At 40.9% G+C, this 12,949-nt stretch overlaps 2 protein-coding genes across 2 annotated transcripts; both read left to right on the top strand.

The window, feature by feature from the left end:
* Positions 1–2,785: 2,785 nt before the first annotated feature.
* Positions 2,786–3,256, top strand: LOC138878102 (uncharacterized). The gene has a single exon (XM_070157759.1). The coding sequence runs from the start codon at positions 2,786–2,788 to the stop codon at positions 3,254–3,256; it is 471 nt and encodes a 156-aa protein (XP_070013860.1).
* A 4-nt stretch (positions 3,257–3,260) lies between these two features.
* On the top strand, positions 3,261–3,848 carry LOC138878101 (uncharacterized). Its single transcript, XM_070157758.1, has 2 exons — positions 3,261–3,492; positions 3,586–3,848. The coding sequence occupies exons 1-2, from the start codon at positions 3,261–3,263 to the stop codon at positions 3,846–3,848; spliced, it is 495 nt and encodes a 164-aa protein (XP_070013859.1).
* The last annotated feature ends 9,101 nt before the right edge of the window (positions 3,849–12,949 follow it).

The raw sequence follows: 12,949 nt of genomic DNA, 5'->3' as shown, positions 1-12,949 counted from the left end.
TTCCTTGGCCACAAAATTTCAAAGCATGGTATAGAGGTCGACAAGGCAGAGATATAGGTGATCTCCAAACTCCCTCCCCTACATCCATGAAGGGAGTGAGGAGCTTCTTGGGCCATGCGGGTTTCTATCTCCGATTCATCAAGGACTTTTCCAAGGTGGTGAACCCATTGTGCAAACTTTTGGAGAAGGATGCCAAGTTCCATTTCAATGAAGATTGTATGAAGGCATTCAAATTGCTTAAGTTCAAGTTGATTACTACTCATATTATCACCGCACCGGATTGGAGTTTGCCTTTTGAGCTCATGTGTGACGCTAGTGATGTTTCGGTTGGAGCGGTGTTGGGGCAAAAAATCAACAAAATCTTCCATCCGATATACTATGCTAGCAAGACCATGAATGATGCCCAAGTCAACTACACAGTGACCGAAAATGAGCTACTTGCTATTGTTTTTGCTATGGAGAAGTTCCGGCCGTATTTGATGGGTACTAAGGTGATTGTTCGCATAGCCCATGCACCGCTTCAGTATTTGATGAGCAAGAAAGATTCCAAGGCAAGGTTAATGCGGTGGGTGCTTCTATTGCATGATTTTGATCTAGAGATTCAAGACCGCAAGGGTAGTGAAAATCAAGTGGCGGATGTTACATCTCGTACTTTAATATTGGTATAAGTCGTAGTAATCCATATGGGCTTGAAGGGATTAAGATGATTCATGAGGTTATAAAAGATTTGTGACTATGTTATTATAAGACTCCGTATGTCAACATTGATACAGTTTATACATTTGATATGGTAATTTGAGTGGAACATTTTTGTAAAATAGTTTGGAAAAAAATGATTTTATATACTTATCAATATTAGTACTTTGAATTATACACATAATATGAGAAAGTTTATGAGATTTTCTTTATTGTAAAGATAAAAATTATTTTCTCACAAGAAAATAAGGTTATCATTTTGCCATTTTAAGAATTAAACGTACAAATTTTTTTTACTTTTTATATGAGATTAGGAAAACTAGAAGTTGAGAAAATATGTGCATTTTTTACATGGATGTTTTAATGAAATAATAGTGTATGTATTGATTTTATATGGTACCACATGACCATGATAGTAAGATGTATAAAGTATGTTAAAAGTGAGTAGTATTTTAAGTAATTTGAGATAATTGGGGTAATTAATAATTTTTGGTGGGAGATTAGCTAATTAATTAAGGTTTTTGGATAAAACATCACGTGGCAGCTCTTGCCTTAGGAAAAGGTGACTCTTAAAGTCACATAAAAGGTGGCAAAAATTTAAAGAATTTCTTTGCCAACTAAGCCACAAGTGGGGCCCACCGACAAACAATATTAAAGAAGTATCATTACCTTATTAAGGTTGGATGGGAAGCTCTTATTAAGTAATGTGATTTCATAGCATCTTCGATAAAACCATGAAAAACTTCTAAAATTCAACAAAAGTTATACAAGATTAGGATCAAATTCAAAAGAGAAATATATCTATCTTCATAGTAACGTGAGTTACTTCAACAAGAATATCATATAGATTTTCCCCTACTTCGATCCGCCGTTACATGTTATCACAATTAACGTGTGTTAGAGGGATTGTCTAGAGAATCGGCTCAGGTATGTTAAGGCTAATCTTTCTTTCTTTTGGGCATGATCCAAGTAACGATACGTAAACGTAATGATATTCTATAAGTGGTTCTACTCTTAGCAGTTAAGGATGTCTATGTTATTTATTCACGTAAAGTGATATTCAAGCATGTCTAAGTATGTATCTAGTTCCCTATTGAGGTATATGATAAAGATGTTAATGTTTATGATATAGCGATACATGCATCTTCATGCATATACATTTATCATCGAGCTATGACCGGTCGGGCAGTCATGCATTTACCATCGAACTACAGCCGGTTGTGCAGTCATACATATTTATTTACCATCATGCTACGGCCGGTTGGGCAGACATGCATTTACTTCCGTGCTATGGCCGGTTGGGCAGACATGCATTTACCACCGTGCTACGACCGATTGGGCAGACATGCATTTACCATCGGGCTACGGCCGGTCGGGCAGTTACCACCGGTTAGGCCGTTATGTATCATTATTTACAACCGGATAGGCAGTCATACATTTACCAGTGCGCGACGGCCGGTCAGACAGTTACCACTGATCAGTTGGGCAGTCGTGCATCATACGATACGGATAATAGGAATAGTCTCAAAGAGAAGCATTATATATGTAAGTATAATCATATATGGTGGCACTCCAGAGATTCAGGTTGGTTCTTATATGTCTCTAGTTAATGTTGACTCACTGTTATGTTTCAGTTCTGCCTTACATACTCAGTACATTATTCGTAGTGACGTCCTTTTGTTGGGGACGCTGCATTCATGCCTGCAGGTATAGACAATCAGTTTGACAAGCCCTCATTGTAGACAAGGTCATAATTCAACGAAAGATAGGTAAGACTCGACCACATTCGGAGTGTAGCCGAATCTATGAGTCATCATGTCAGAGTTTTGCTACAAACTTATGGGTAGGCCGGTACCCTGTCCCATTTGATGTCAAATAATCTTAGAGGCTTTGTAGATAGAGGTTTATTTTGTACAGTATGTCAGAGGCCTTAACGACCCATAGGTATTCATGTTTTAAGAAATATGGTACAATGATACAGTGTTGCCCATTTATAGTTATACATTACAAGTTGTGACCATGTTGGCCCATGATAATTACAAAGAAAAAAAGAGTTGCAGAGTGGTTCTCTCAGGCCAGTGCGGCACCGATGCCAGCCACGCCTCCCCAAGTTTGGGGCGTGATACCGGACCACTTGTCCCGCTTGGAGGAGGAGGGGAGGCCACATGACGGCCTTGAGATCAATGATTCATTTCTCGACGAGCAACTCCTAGCTGTTTCAATGACCGGGATGCCATGGTTTGCTGATCTAGCCAATTATCTTGGGAGCGACATTGTACAGAATGATTTCTCTTCATACCAAAGGAAGAATCTCAAACGGGATTGCTTGAACTATTATTGGTATGAGCCATATCTTTTTCGGATGTATACCGATGGTGTGATTCGGCGATGTGTGCCGGAAGAAGAACAAATAGGAATTCTTGAGGCTTTCCACTCTTCACCATATGGTGGTCATCAAGGTGGAGCGAAAACGGCAACAAAAGTGTTGAGTTGCGGATTTTATTGGCCTACTCTCTACAAGAATGCTAGTGAGCTTGTAAAGCATTGTGATAAATGCTAAATGGATGGTGGGATTTATAAGGAAGAATGAGATGCCCCTCACCACCATCTTGGAGATTGATATCTTTGATGTTTGGGGTATTGATTTCATGGGACCATTCTTGAGCTCTTGTGGAAATACTTACATTTTGGTAGATGTGGACTATGTGTCAAAATGGGTTGAAGCCATAGCTTTACCCAACAATGAAGCTAGAAGTAAGGTGGCATTTTTGAAGAAAAACATCTTTACAAGGTTTGGTACTCCTAGGGCCATTATTAGTGATGGGAGTTCGCATTTTTGCAACCGGGCTTTTGATACCTTACTCACCAAGTATGGTGTCACTCATAAAGTCTTGACCCCCTACCATCCTCAAGCAAGTGGACAAGTTGAAGTCTCCAACTGGGAGATCAAAAGTATTCTGTCAAAGACTGTGAATGCCAACCGGACGGATTGGTCAAGAAAACTCGATGATGCTCTTTGGGCTTATAGGACGGCCTACAAGACGTCGATTGGGATGTATTCATATCGATTAGTGTTTGGGAAGGCGTGTCATATTTCAGTAGAACTTGAGCATAAGGCCATGTGGGTTTTGAAAAAGTTGAACCTTGAGTAGGATGTCGCCGCAAACCTAAGAGTGGCCCATTTGAATGAGCTTGATGAATTCTGGTATCATGCCTACACAAGTTCGTACCTTTACAAGGAGAAGATGAAGTACCTCCATGACAAGTACATTCATAACAAGGAGTTTAAAGAAGGTGATCTTGTGCTATTGTTCAATTTCCGGTTACGGATGTTCCCGGGCAAGTTGAAGTCAAAATGGAGTGGCCCCTTTGAAGTGGTGAATGTAACCCCTTTAGTGCTCTAGATTTAAAAAATAAGAATGATCAGGTTTTTAGAGTCAATGGACACCGGGTTAAGCATTATCTTGGCAAGGTTGATGATGGTCACATTGTAGTGGTTCTTCATTTCAAGTGATTGGTAATCTGCGTCGTGCCGCGACGTTAAATCAGGCTCTTCTTGGGAGGCAACCCATGTGTCTTTTTCTTTTTCTTAGTTTTCTTCTTTATATTAGATATGCTTTGTTTTGTGCTAACTAGTTTTGAAGTGCATGCAGGAATGGGTGTGCATTGCAGGGACTGTGCATGAAAAATTTGGCTAAGTATCACAAAAGTGCAGACCGCACCAGAGGCGATCGCATAACTGGAAGATCACAAATGCATGGTCTCTAAAGTTTGGCATGTCAAAATTCCTTAACAAATTGCGGTCACATACAAAATTGTGCGGTTTGCACAAATTTTGCAGCCGCACTCACTTTTGTGCGGACCGCAACAATTCTTTAGATGTACAGGTAAGGAGTGCGGACCACACTTAAACTTGTGCGGCTGCACTCAGGTTAGTTCTGGGCTCGGCTGGTCAAAAGTATAAATATAGCTTTTCTCAACTGTTTACGCTATATGCTATTTGAACCCTGAAGTCTAGCAAACACAATGCATATCTCAGTAGCTCTAAATCTTCTCTTAATTTTTCAAGTTAGATCATCACCTGCATCATTCACTACTGGTATGTTCAATCCATGTTAGATTTTTGTTCTTTCTTCTTAAATTGTGTTCTTGTTTTCTTTGATTAGTTTAGTAAATTTTTGGCCTATAAATGTCAAATGTCCTTATTATGTGCTTCAAAATCAAATGGGTAGCTTTGTATGTGTTAATTGGGCCCTGGGTAAGTAGCTAATCATGTTTAATTGCTCAAACCATGTCGAATTTGTGAACAAAATTGCATGAATCCTAAAACCAGTGTCGCATAAATTTAAATTGTGCGGCCGCAATCATTTTTGTGCGGTCCGTACTTTGAGCTTTGCGGCCGCACACACTTTTGTGCGGTCCGCAGCTCTCTGAGTTAGGGCATGTGTGTGAATGAATTGTGCGGCGGCACTTAAAATTGTTCAGTCCGCAGTGGACTTGTGCGGTCGCATTCACTTTTGTGTTGTCCGTATTGATGAAACATCAGAGACTCAGTAGTCTGAACCTGGGGCTGTGCCGCCGCACTCACTTTTGTGCGGTCTGCACTCGGCAATCTGTGGCCGCACTCACTTCTGTGCCGTCCGCACTCGGTAGTATGTGGTTACACTCACTTTTTGTGAGTCTGCACTGCCTTTTTTGAGTCTACTTTATTGCAACTATCCAGCATGCATCTGAGCTTCAATTCTAACTGCTTTCTATTACTTATATGTTGTAGATAATGGCTAGATCTCGGGGCAGAGGAGATAAATCTAAAGGGAAGGCAAAACCCTCCCGAGGCTGAGGTCGAGGTAAGAGTAACCTGCCACTTGCCATCCAAATAGCAATAAGCAAGAAAGTTACTGCCAACAGAGCTCCCGAACTCTCCAAGCACAGCCGGAAGCCCAATCACAGCAAGTCTCGGGTAGATTCCACTTGGTAGACGAATCATCGTCTCCTGCCAGTTCTTCAGAAGGTTCGGAAGAGAGTAGTAAAGCTTCTGAGCCCTCTTCCTCACATACTCCAGTTGCTCCAATCAATTTAGATGATGATGATGATGTCCCAGATGATGGGAGAGGGGCTGATACTACAGTGGGAGGTTTAGAGAGGCCAAGGAGCCTAGAGCTATGGGAAGGCAAATTTGTCAGTGCCAATGCCTTTGCAAAATTTAGAGAATGGTGGCCGCAGAGGTCACTCACTCTTGAGTGACAATTCTTGATGAAGGATTTGAGCAAGTAGAACCCCAATGTCCTTAGACAATTCCAGGAGCAAAAAGGATGAAAATGGTTCACCTACAACGTCATAGATGCAAATGAGAACCTGGTCAAGGAATTCTATGCATATGTAGCTCACATCAAAAAGGGTACCAAGGTGACAAAAGTGTGAAATCTGAAAATTCGCTTTGATTCATGTGCACCGAACTCATATGAGGGGGTTTGAAGAAGTAGAAACAGTGCAATACTTGGAAAAGCTAGCTATGGGTGATGCAACTCGTCCGTGGCTAGATGAGATTCTGGCAATCCGAGGGTCAACACCTTTGTGGCTCACAGCAGGGGTTCCAATAGTCCGAGCCACCCTCTAAACTTTGAAGCAAAATGGTGGCAGACATTCCTGTGCAACCGCATTGATCCATGACTCAATGAGAACAACCTCCCACTTCCCCGTGTAGTTTTGGTGGCATCCATTATGGCTGGGTATCCGATTAATATTGGTACCATCATGTCCACCAATATCACTTAGCTATCCAAAAGGGTGAAAGATCATATCCGTACCTGAACTTCCTCACAGAATACTTCAAGGACAAAAGGTGGAGCCGAGACATTATGATACCGAAGTAAAGGCAAAAAAGCCTTTCTCATAGTACTACCTTGAGGGAGCTGACAACCCAAAATTCAAGGGTAAGCTTACTGCCTCCACTGGCCAGTCTGAGGAGCCAGCGATAGTGGTTACTGATTCGGCTGCTGAGCCTTCAGCATCTATATTACCTCTCATAGCAGCCGACCCTTTCACCGGGACAGTAGACATGCCACCATCTTCCTCTGCCAGACTATCAGTTCCAACCTCATCTACATATCCTCAGATTACGCTGTGAGTCTCCCAGATATTGGCGAGTCTCAACAACTAGATGCAGGCAGCTACTACAAAGCTGACTGACATATCCAGTGCTGTTGCAGCACAGTCCTCTGCCCCAGTAGAGCCACATTTTACCTCCATCAGTGAAGGAAATATTGAAGAAGATTTTGGACAACCAGAAGACCATTATAGAGATTCTAGTGATGCATGGGAAGGTCATTAAGGATTTGGGCAAACAGGTCAAGAAGATGCGGAGGTCTCAGGCATCGAAGAAGCCGATGGAGAAGCTGAGCAAAGATATTTAAAAGATCACATCTATCGTAGATTCCAGTGGACTTACTTATGGAGGGAGCACCTTCAGCCCCAACAGCAGAGGCAGCAACAGCAGTACTAGAGGCATCACATATAGCAGCCGGCCAGTCTGAGGAGCCGGTTGCGACTGCCCACATCGCTGAGAAGATGATCCAGATGCTCAGCAACCCTGTTGTCCCTCAGCCAGGTGATGATGAGATACATCTAGAGGAGCCCGAGGGTGCTGTGGATGCCATGGAGACCGATACCACATAGGGAGTTTTCTTCACTCTTCTTATTTTTGTTAAGCATTGAGGACAATGCTTATTTTCATTTAGGGGGTGGTCTATTTTGATTGATTGACATTGACATTTGGCATGTAATAACTATTACACTAGTTTTCCTTTATCTTTATTTTCTCTTTGGTATGTATATATTCTCCCTATTTGATGTATATATTCATTTTCCTTATATATATTCACTTTACTTCATTTTGTATATTTATTTTACTTTCAGTAGTTTACTCATAACTTATTTAGTTTGTTTTTCCTTAGTAGTTTAACTTCTTATTTATTTTAGTAGATTCTTTTTAATTTGTTAGCTTCTTTTTACATTTTGTGTGAACAATAAGCCTTTGATTTTCTTAATGTCACGGTTCTTTCCAAAGGTGAATTTTGTGTGAACCGGGTGGCTCTTCCCAACGATGAATGGCGTGAAAACCTTCTTAAGGGATTGAGTCCGTTTCCTTTTATGTTTAGGAAAATATAGTAGTAATGAATAAAAGGATCTCAAGCATGCTTCACTTGGTACCAACACATTTACCTATGATCGTATGGTTAAAAACAAGTTGTTGGCAGAAAATAACTTTAGTTGTGACCTTTTGGCTCTTGTGTTGACTTAAGTAGTCATTGAGTGGTTCAGTCGAGCCATTTGGATTTTCAATCTTAACTAGGGTTGTTGTGGCCCTTCGACTCCGTTCTCTTTAGCAATCCAACAACATGAGAGGTGAGGTCTTGAATTGCAATTCCAAGTACCCATGCTTATAGTCTAGAACTTGCCCTGAATGTTTTTTAGGCGAAATTCTAAGTGTAGATTGGCTTGAAAAATGAATGTAGGCTCTACTTGATCCGATTTGAAGTTTGAAATCATCCATAGCACACAAATGTGATATCCCTAGTCAACCCATTTGAGCCTAAACCCTTTTTCTTTCAATAACCATGTTACAAGCCTTTATCCGTTTTGTAATGACCCTCTCTTGGCACCAATCTTCCTTAGCATTCTTGAGAAATAATTGGCAAAAACATAAGTTTGGGGAAGAGACGAGGAGAAGAGAAAGAAATGAAGGAAAGGGAAGGCAAAGAAAACAAGAAATAACAAAAAGAAAAAAATGCCAAAAAGAAAGTGAATAAGGTAGAAAGTTGAAGGGATTCAAAGAAAATAATAATGAAAGGCATGGAGTAAAGAGAAAAGGATAAAAATGATTGTCATAACCAAGAAAGAGTGACGTTACGTCTCTCTAGTTCCCCCGAGGAAAAAGAAATTGACTTAAAGAGTCAACAAAGTATGAGCCAAAATGAGAAAATGGAGTGCTTAAGGAAAGATGAACCTTCTATTTCATCAAAACATACCTTGATCCAAAAAGCCTTCATTAAAAAATCCCTACATGATTTCAAGTTGAGTGAGCTTACATTAGTTGTGATTTACATGAGGGTCAAGCTTATGGTACTTAGAGCCGGACTTGTGGCATTCTTTTGAGAGAGATGAGCAAACTTTTCACAATCTTTGGTTCGAGTGTTACTTTCTAAAGTGAGATTTGTTAATGGAGAGTAGAGGAGGAGGAGTTTGGGATCCACAATGATCTACATGAAAGAGTGAGCTTCCTTGATGAATAGAGTTAACTCTTGATGCTCTAGTGTCACATTAGAACTATTGTACTCAAAAAGTCAAATCATTGCGTTGTTGATAATTCATATGTGTTGTGGGTAATTGTTGGTCCCAATCGATGTATGATTGATTCACCCTAGGCCAGCTAAAATTTCCCTTTTGTCTAGTGGAGGTGGGAATTACTTTAATTGCTTGAGGACAAGCAAAAGCTTAAGTTTGGGGGAGTTGATAAATAGGAATTTTGACCGCTTATTTGCTTTCTTTTACTTGTGTTTTAGCTCAAAAATGCTCAAAGGTATTCTCGAGAACTAATGAAATATGCTTTTGTATGGGAATATTGGGAATGAGCCAAAGAAGTCAAAATCAACTCATAAAGGAGTCAAAAGTGAACAAGAACCAAAACAGGGCAAAAAGGTCTACAGTGCGGACCACACAATTATTGTACTGCCGCAGACAAGGAGATTTAGAGAGTTGGGTATTTGGAAGGCTGAAGGCATACGGACCGCACCATAATTGTGCGTCCGCACTCAAAATTATGCAGTCCGCAGAAGACAAAGGCCAGGGAGATGAAACTTTACAGAAGAAATGTTGTCCGCACCATATTTGTGCGACCGCATAATCAAGAGCGCGACAACACTTATTTTGTGCGGTCCGCAAAAGTCCAGCAAATGCCAGAGCTCAAGTTCAAGGAATGCGGACCGCACTATAACTGTGCGGGTGCAGAAGCAAGAGTGCAGCCGCACTCAGAAATGTGCGGTCAGCACAATCTCCGCAGGGACATTTTTGTCAGATATTTTCAGCTTAGTATATATATAACTTTTTATCATTTTTAGGTTAAGTTTAGTTTTGGGAGAGCACCTGAGCCGTTTTCATTTCTGTTTTGAGTAATTTTTGTACTAGATTAACCTCGAAACATTAGATTTTCTTCCTCTAATCAATTATTATTTATTCTATCTTAATTTCTTTTTGTATTTCTTCATTTTTCATGAGTAGCTAAATTTCTAGCTAGGGTTGTGGCCCAACCCTAGTGTGGGTACTTAATGAGTATTTGATTTAGGACTTGTTTTTGATTTGGTTAGTGATATTTAGCCAAGTTCATGCTTGAATTCAAGAATTAATGGTTGCAAACATTGATTCATGCCTATTTGGCTTAGTCTCTATTTGAGAAAGAGAGACTAAGTCTAGGAACACTTGGCTAACAAGAAATTGGGCTGAATTCAAGAAATTGATAGCCCCAATTAAAGGGTCAATCTAGAGATAGTACGACCCGACTTGAGCATATATCACTTGTTTTGTGCAATACCTATTTGGACTTGAAAAAGCCAAATATGGCAAAATCACTCAAACTACCGAGAGGTATAGAGTGGGTAATCGCGTGTGATTGCTATATTACACCCCCGACTAATCAAACTTGCCCTAGAGTTTACAACCACTTTAGGTAGCCACCTAGGTGGAAGTCATGACCCTAGATCTTTTATCATTTGAAAAACAACCAAAACTAAAAATATTGTCTCCTAGTTTCATATTTGCAATCAATAGCTTAAAGTAGAATATAAAAACAACAAACAAGAATGTGGAAGTGTAATTTGAGGCACATCATACAATTGCACTAAATATATACCTAATTCCAATTGTACCTCCCTGAGGATTCGACCCCGACTCGCATTGGGTTTTATTATTGTTTCGACCGCCTCACTGCCAATATTTGTGGTGTGAGTTTGGGCGACATCAGAAGCAAAATATCCTGAATGTTTAGCAAACATAGTGGTAGTCTCTAAGAAGGAAAATAAACTTAGAATGTGCATAGACTGTAAGGACTTGAACAAGGCCTGCCCTAAGGATTCTTTTCCTTTGCAGAACATTGATCGCATGATTGATGCCACGGCCGACCACGAGATTCTCAGTTTTCTCGATGCCTACTTCAGGTACAATAAAATACAGATGAACCCGGAGGATCAGGAAAAGACTTCATTTATCACTAAATACGACACCTATTGTTATAATGTAATGTCGTTCGGATTAAAGAATACTGGTGCAACTTATCAATGCTTAGTAAATCGAATATTCAAAGAACAAATAGGGAAATCTATGGAAGTTTATATTGATGACATGCTAGTTAAGTCCATGTGAGCAGAGGACCATTTGAAACATTTGCAGGAGACTTTCGATATACTAACGATAGAAAAATGTGCATTCGGGGTCACTCGGGCAAGTTCTCGGCTTCATGGTGTCTAATAGGGGGATCGAGATCAACCCCGATAAAATCAAATCTATCGAGAATATCAAAGTCACAAAATAATATGAAGGCCGTGTAGAGGCTGACCGGGCGCATAGCCGCCCTAGGGCGATTTATCTCGAGGTCCTCAGATAGAAGTCAGCGGTATTTCTCACTACTTAAGAAGAAGAGCAATTTTCCATGGACCCCGGAATGCCAACAAGCCTTAGAAGAACTTAAATGATACCTGTCAAGCCTTCCCATGCTTCACACCCCCCAAAGCGAACGAGCAACTTTACTAATACTTGGCGGTCTCGAAAATAGCGGTAAGTGGGGTCCTAGTCCGAGAAGAACAAGGTACATAATTCCTTGTATACTATGTTAGTCGGACCTTAGGCGAGGCCGAAACTAGGTATCCTCACGTAGAAAAATTAGCGTTTGCTTTAATCAGCGCCTCTAGGAAATTAAAATCGTATTTCTAATGTCACCCAATATGTGTTGTAACTACCTATCCCCTTCAAAATATTTTGCATAAACCCGAACGTTCGGGTCAATTGGCCAAATAGGCCGTAGAACTCAGTGGGTACGATATTGAGTACCAACCCCGAATAGCCATCAAGTCTCAAATCTTGGAAAACTTCATGGCTGACTTCATGCCATCCCTCGTACCCGAGGTCAAAAAAGAACTGTTATTAAAATCGGGTACATCATCGGGGGTATGGACCCTCTTCACGAACGACGCTTCGAACGTGAAAGGGTCCGGACTGAGCATCGTTTTGAAGCCGCCCACGGGTAACACAATTAGACAATCTATCAAAACTTCAAAGTTAACTAACAATGAGGCCGAGTATGAGGTCATGATTGCAGGTCTCGAGCTGGCTAAAAGCTTGGAAGCAGAGGTCATCGAGGCCAAATGTGATTCCCTACTTGTAGTAAACCAAGTCAACAGAACCTTCGAAATCCGAGAAGATCGAATGCAGAGGTACTTAGACAAGCTATAGGTAACTTTACATCGATTTAAGGATTGGACTTTATAACACATACCTCGAGAGCAAAATAGCAAGGTCGATGCCCTTACAAACTTGGGGTCATCGATCAAAGATGACCAGCTTAACTCGGGGACTGTCGTATAACTCTCAAGATCAGTAATCAAAGAGGGCCACGTCGAAATAAACCCTACAAGTTTGACTTGGGATTGGAGAAACAAGTACATTGAATATCTGAAGAACGAGAAGCTCCCATCAGATCCGAAGGAGTCGAGGACTCTACGCACGAAGGTAGCACTGTTCACTTTGGCCGAGTATGGAACGCTATTGAGGAGGATGTTCGATGGGCCATTGGCGATATGTTTGAGGCCAGGAGACATCGACTACGTCCTATGGGAAAGTCACGAAGGCACTTGTGGGAACCACTCCGGTGCCGAATCACTGGTCCACAAAGTTATCAGAGCAGGGTAATATTGAGCTGATATGGAAAAATACAAAAGAGTTCATTCAAAAGTGCAACAAATGTCAGCGATATGCACCAATGATTCACCAACCCGGGGAGCAGCTCCACTCGGTCTTATCCTCATGACCGTTTATGAAATGGGGAATGGATATCGTCGGCCCTCTACCATCGACCCCAAGTAAAGCTCAGTTTACTTTATTTATGATTATTTTTCTAAATGGATTGAGGCACATGCTTTCAAGAAAGTCATAGAAAAAAAGTCATAGACTTCATTTGGGACCACATTATATGTCGATTCGGGATGCC

The sequence above is a fragment of the Nicotiana sylvestris genome, chromosome 9 (assembly GCF_000393655.2).
Source record: "Nicotiana sylvestris chromosome 9, ASM39365v2, whole genome shotgun sequence".
In the NCBI taxonomy this organism is placed as follows: Eukaryota; Viridiplantae; Streptophyta; class Magnoliopsida; order Solanales; family Solanaceae; genus Nicotiana; species Nicotiana sylvestris.
Note: the sequence above shows the minus strand (reverse complement) of the source record. Positions and strands in the feature narration are given on the sequence as shown.

Coding starts and splice junctions, on each gene's coding strand:
- LOC138878102 (XM_070157759.1), top strand. CDS start 2,786: ATGCCAGCCACGCCTCCCCAAGTTTGGGGCGTGATACCGGACCACTTG.
- LOC138878101 (XM_070157758.1), top strand. CDS start 3,261: ATGGTGGGATTTATAAGGAAGAATGAGATGCCCCTCACCACCATCTTG. Junction 3,493..3,585: donor AAACATCTTTACAAGGTTTG/GTACTCCTAGGG, acceptor TCACTCATAAAG/TCTTGACCCCCTACCATCCT.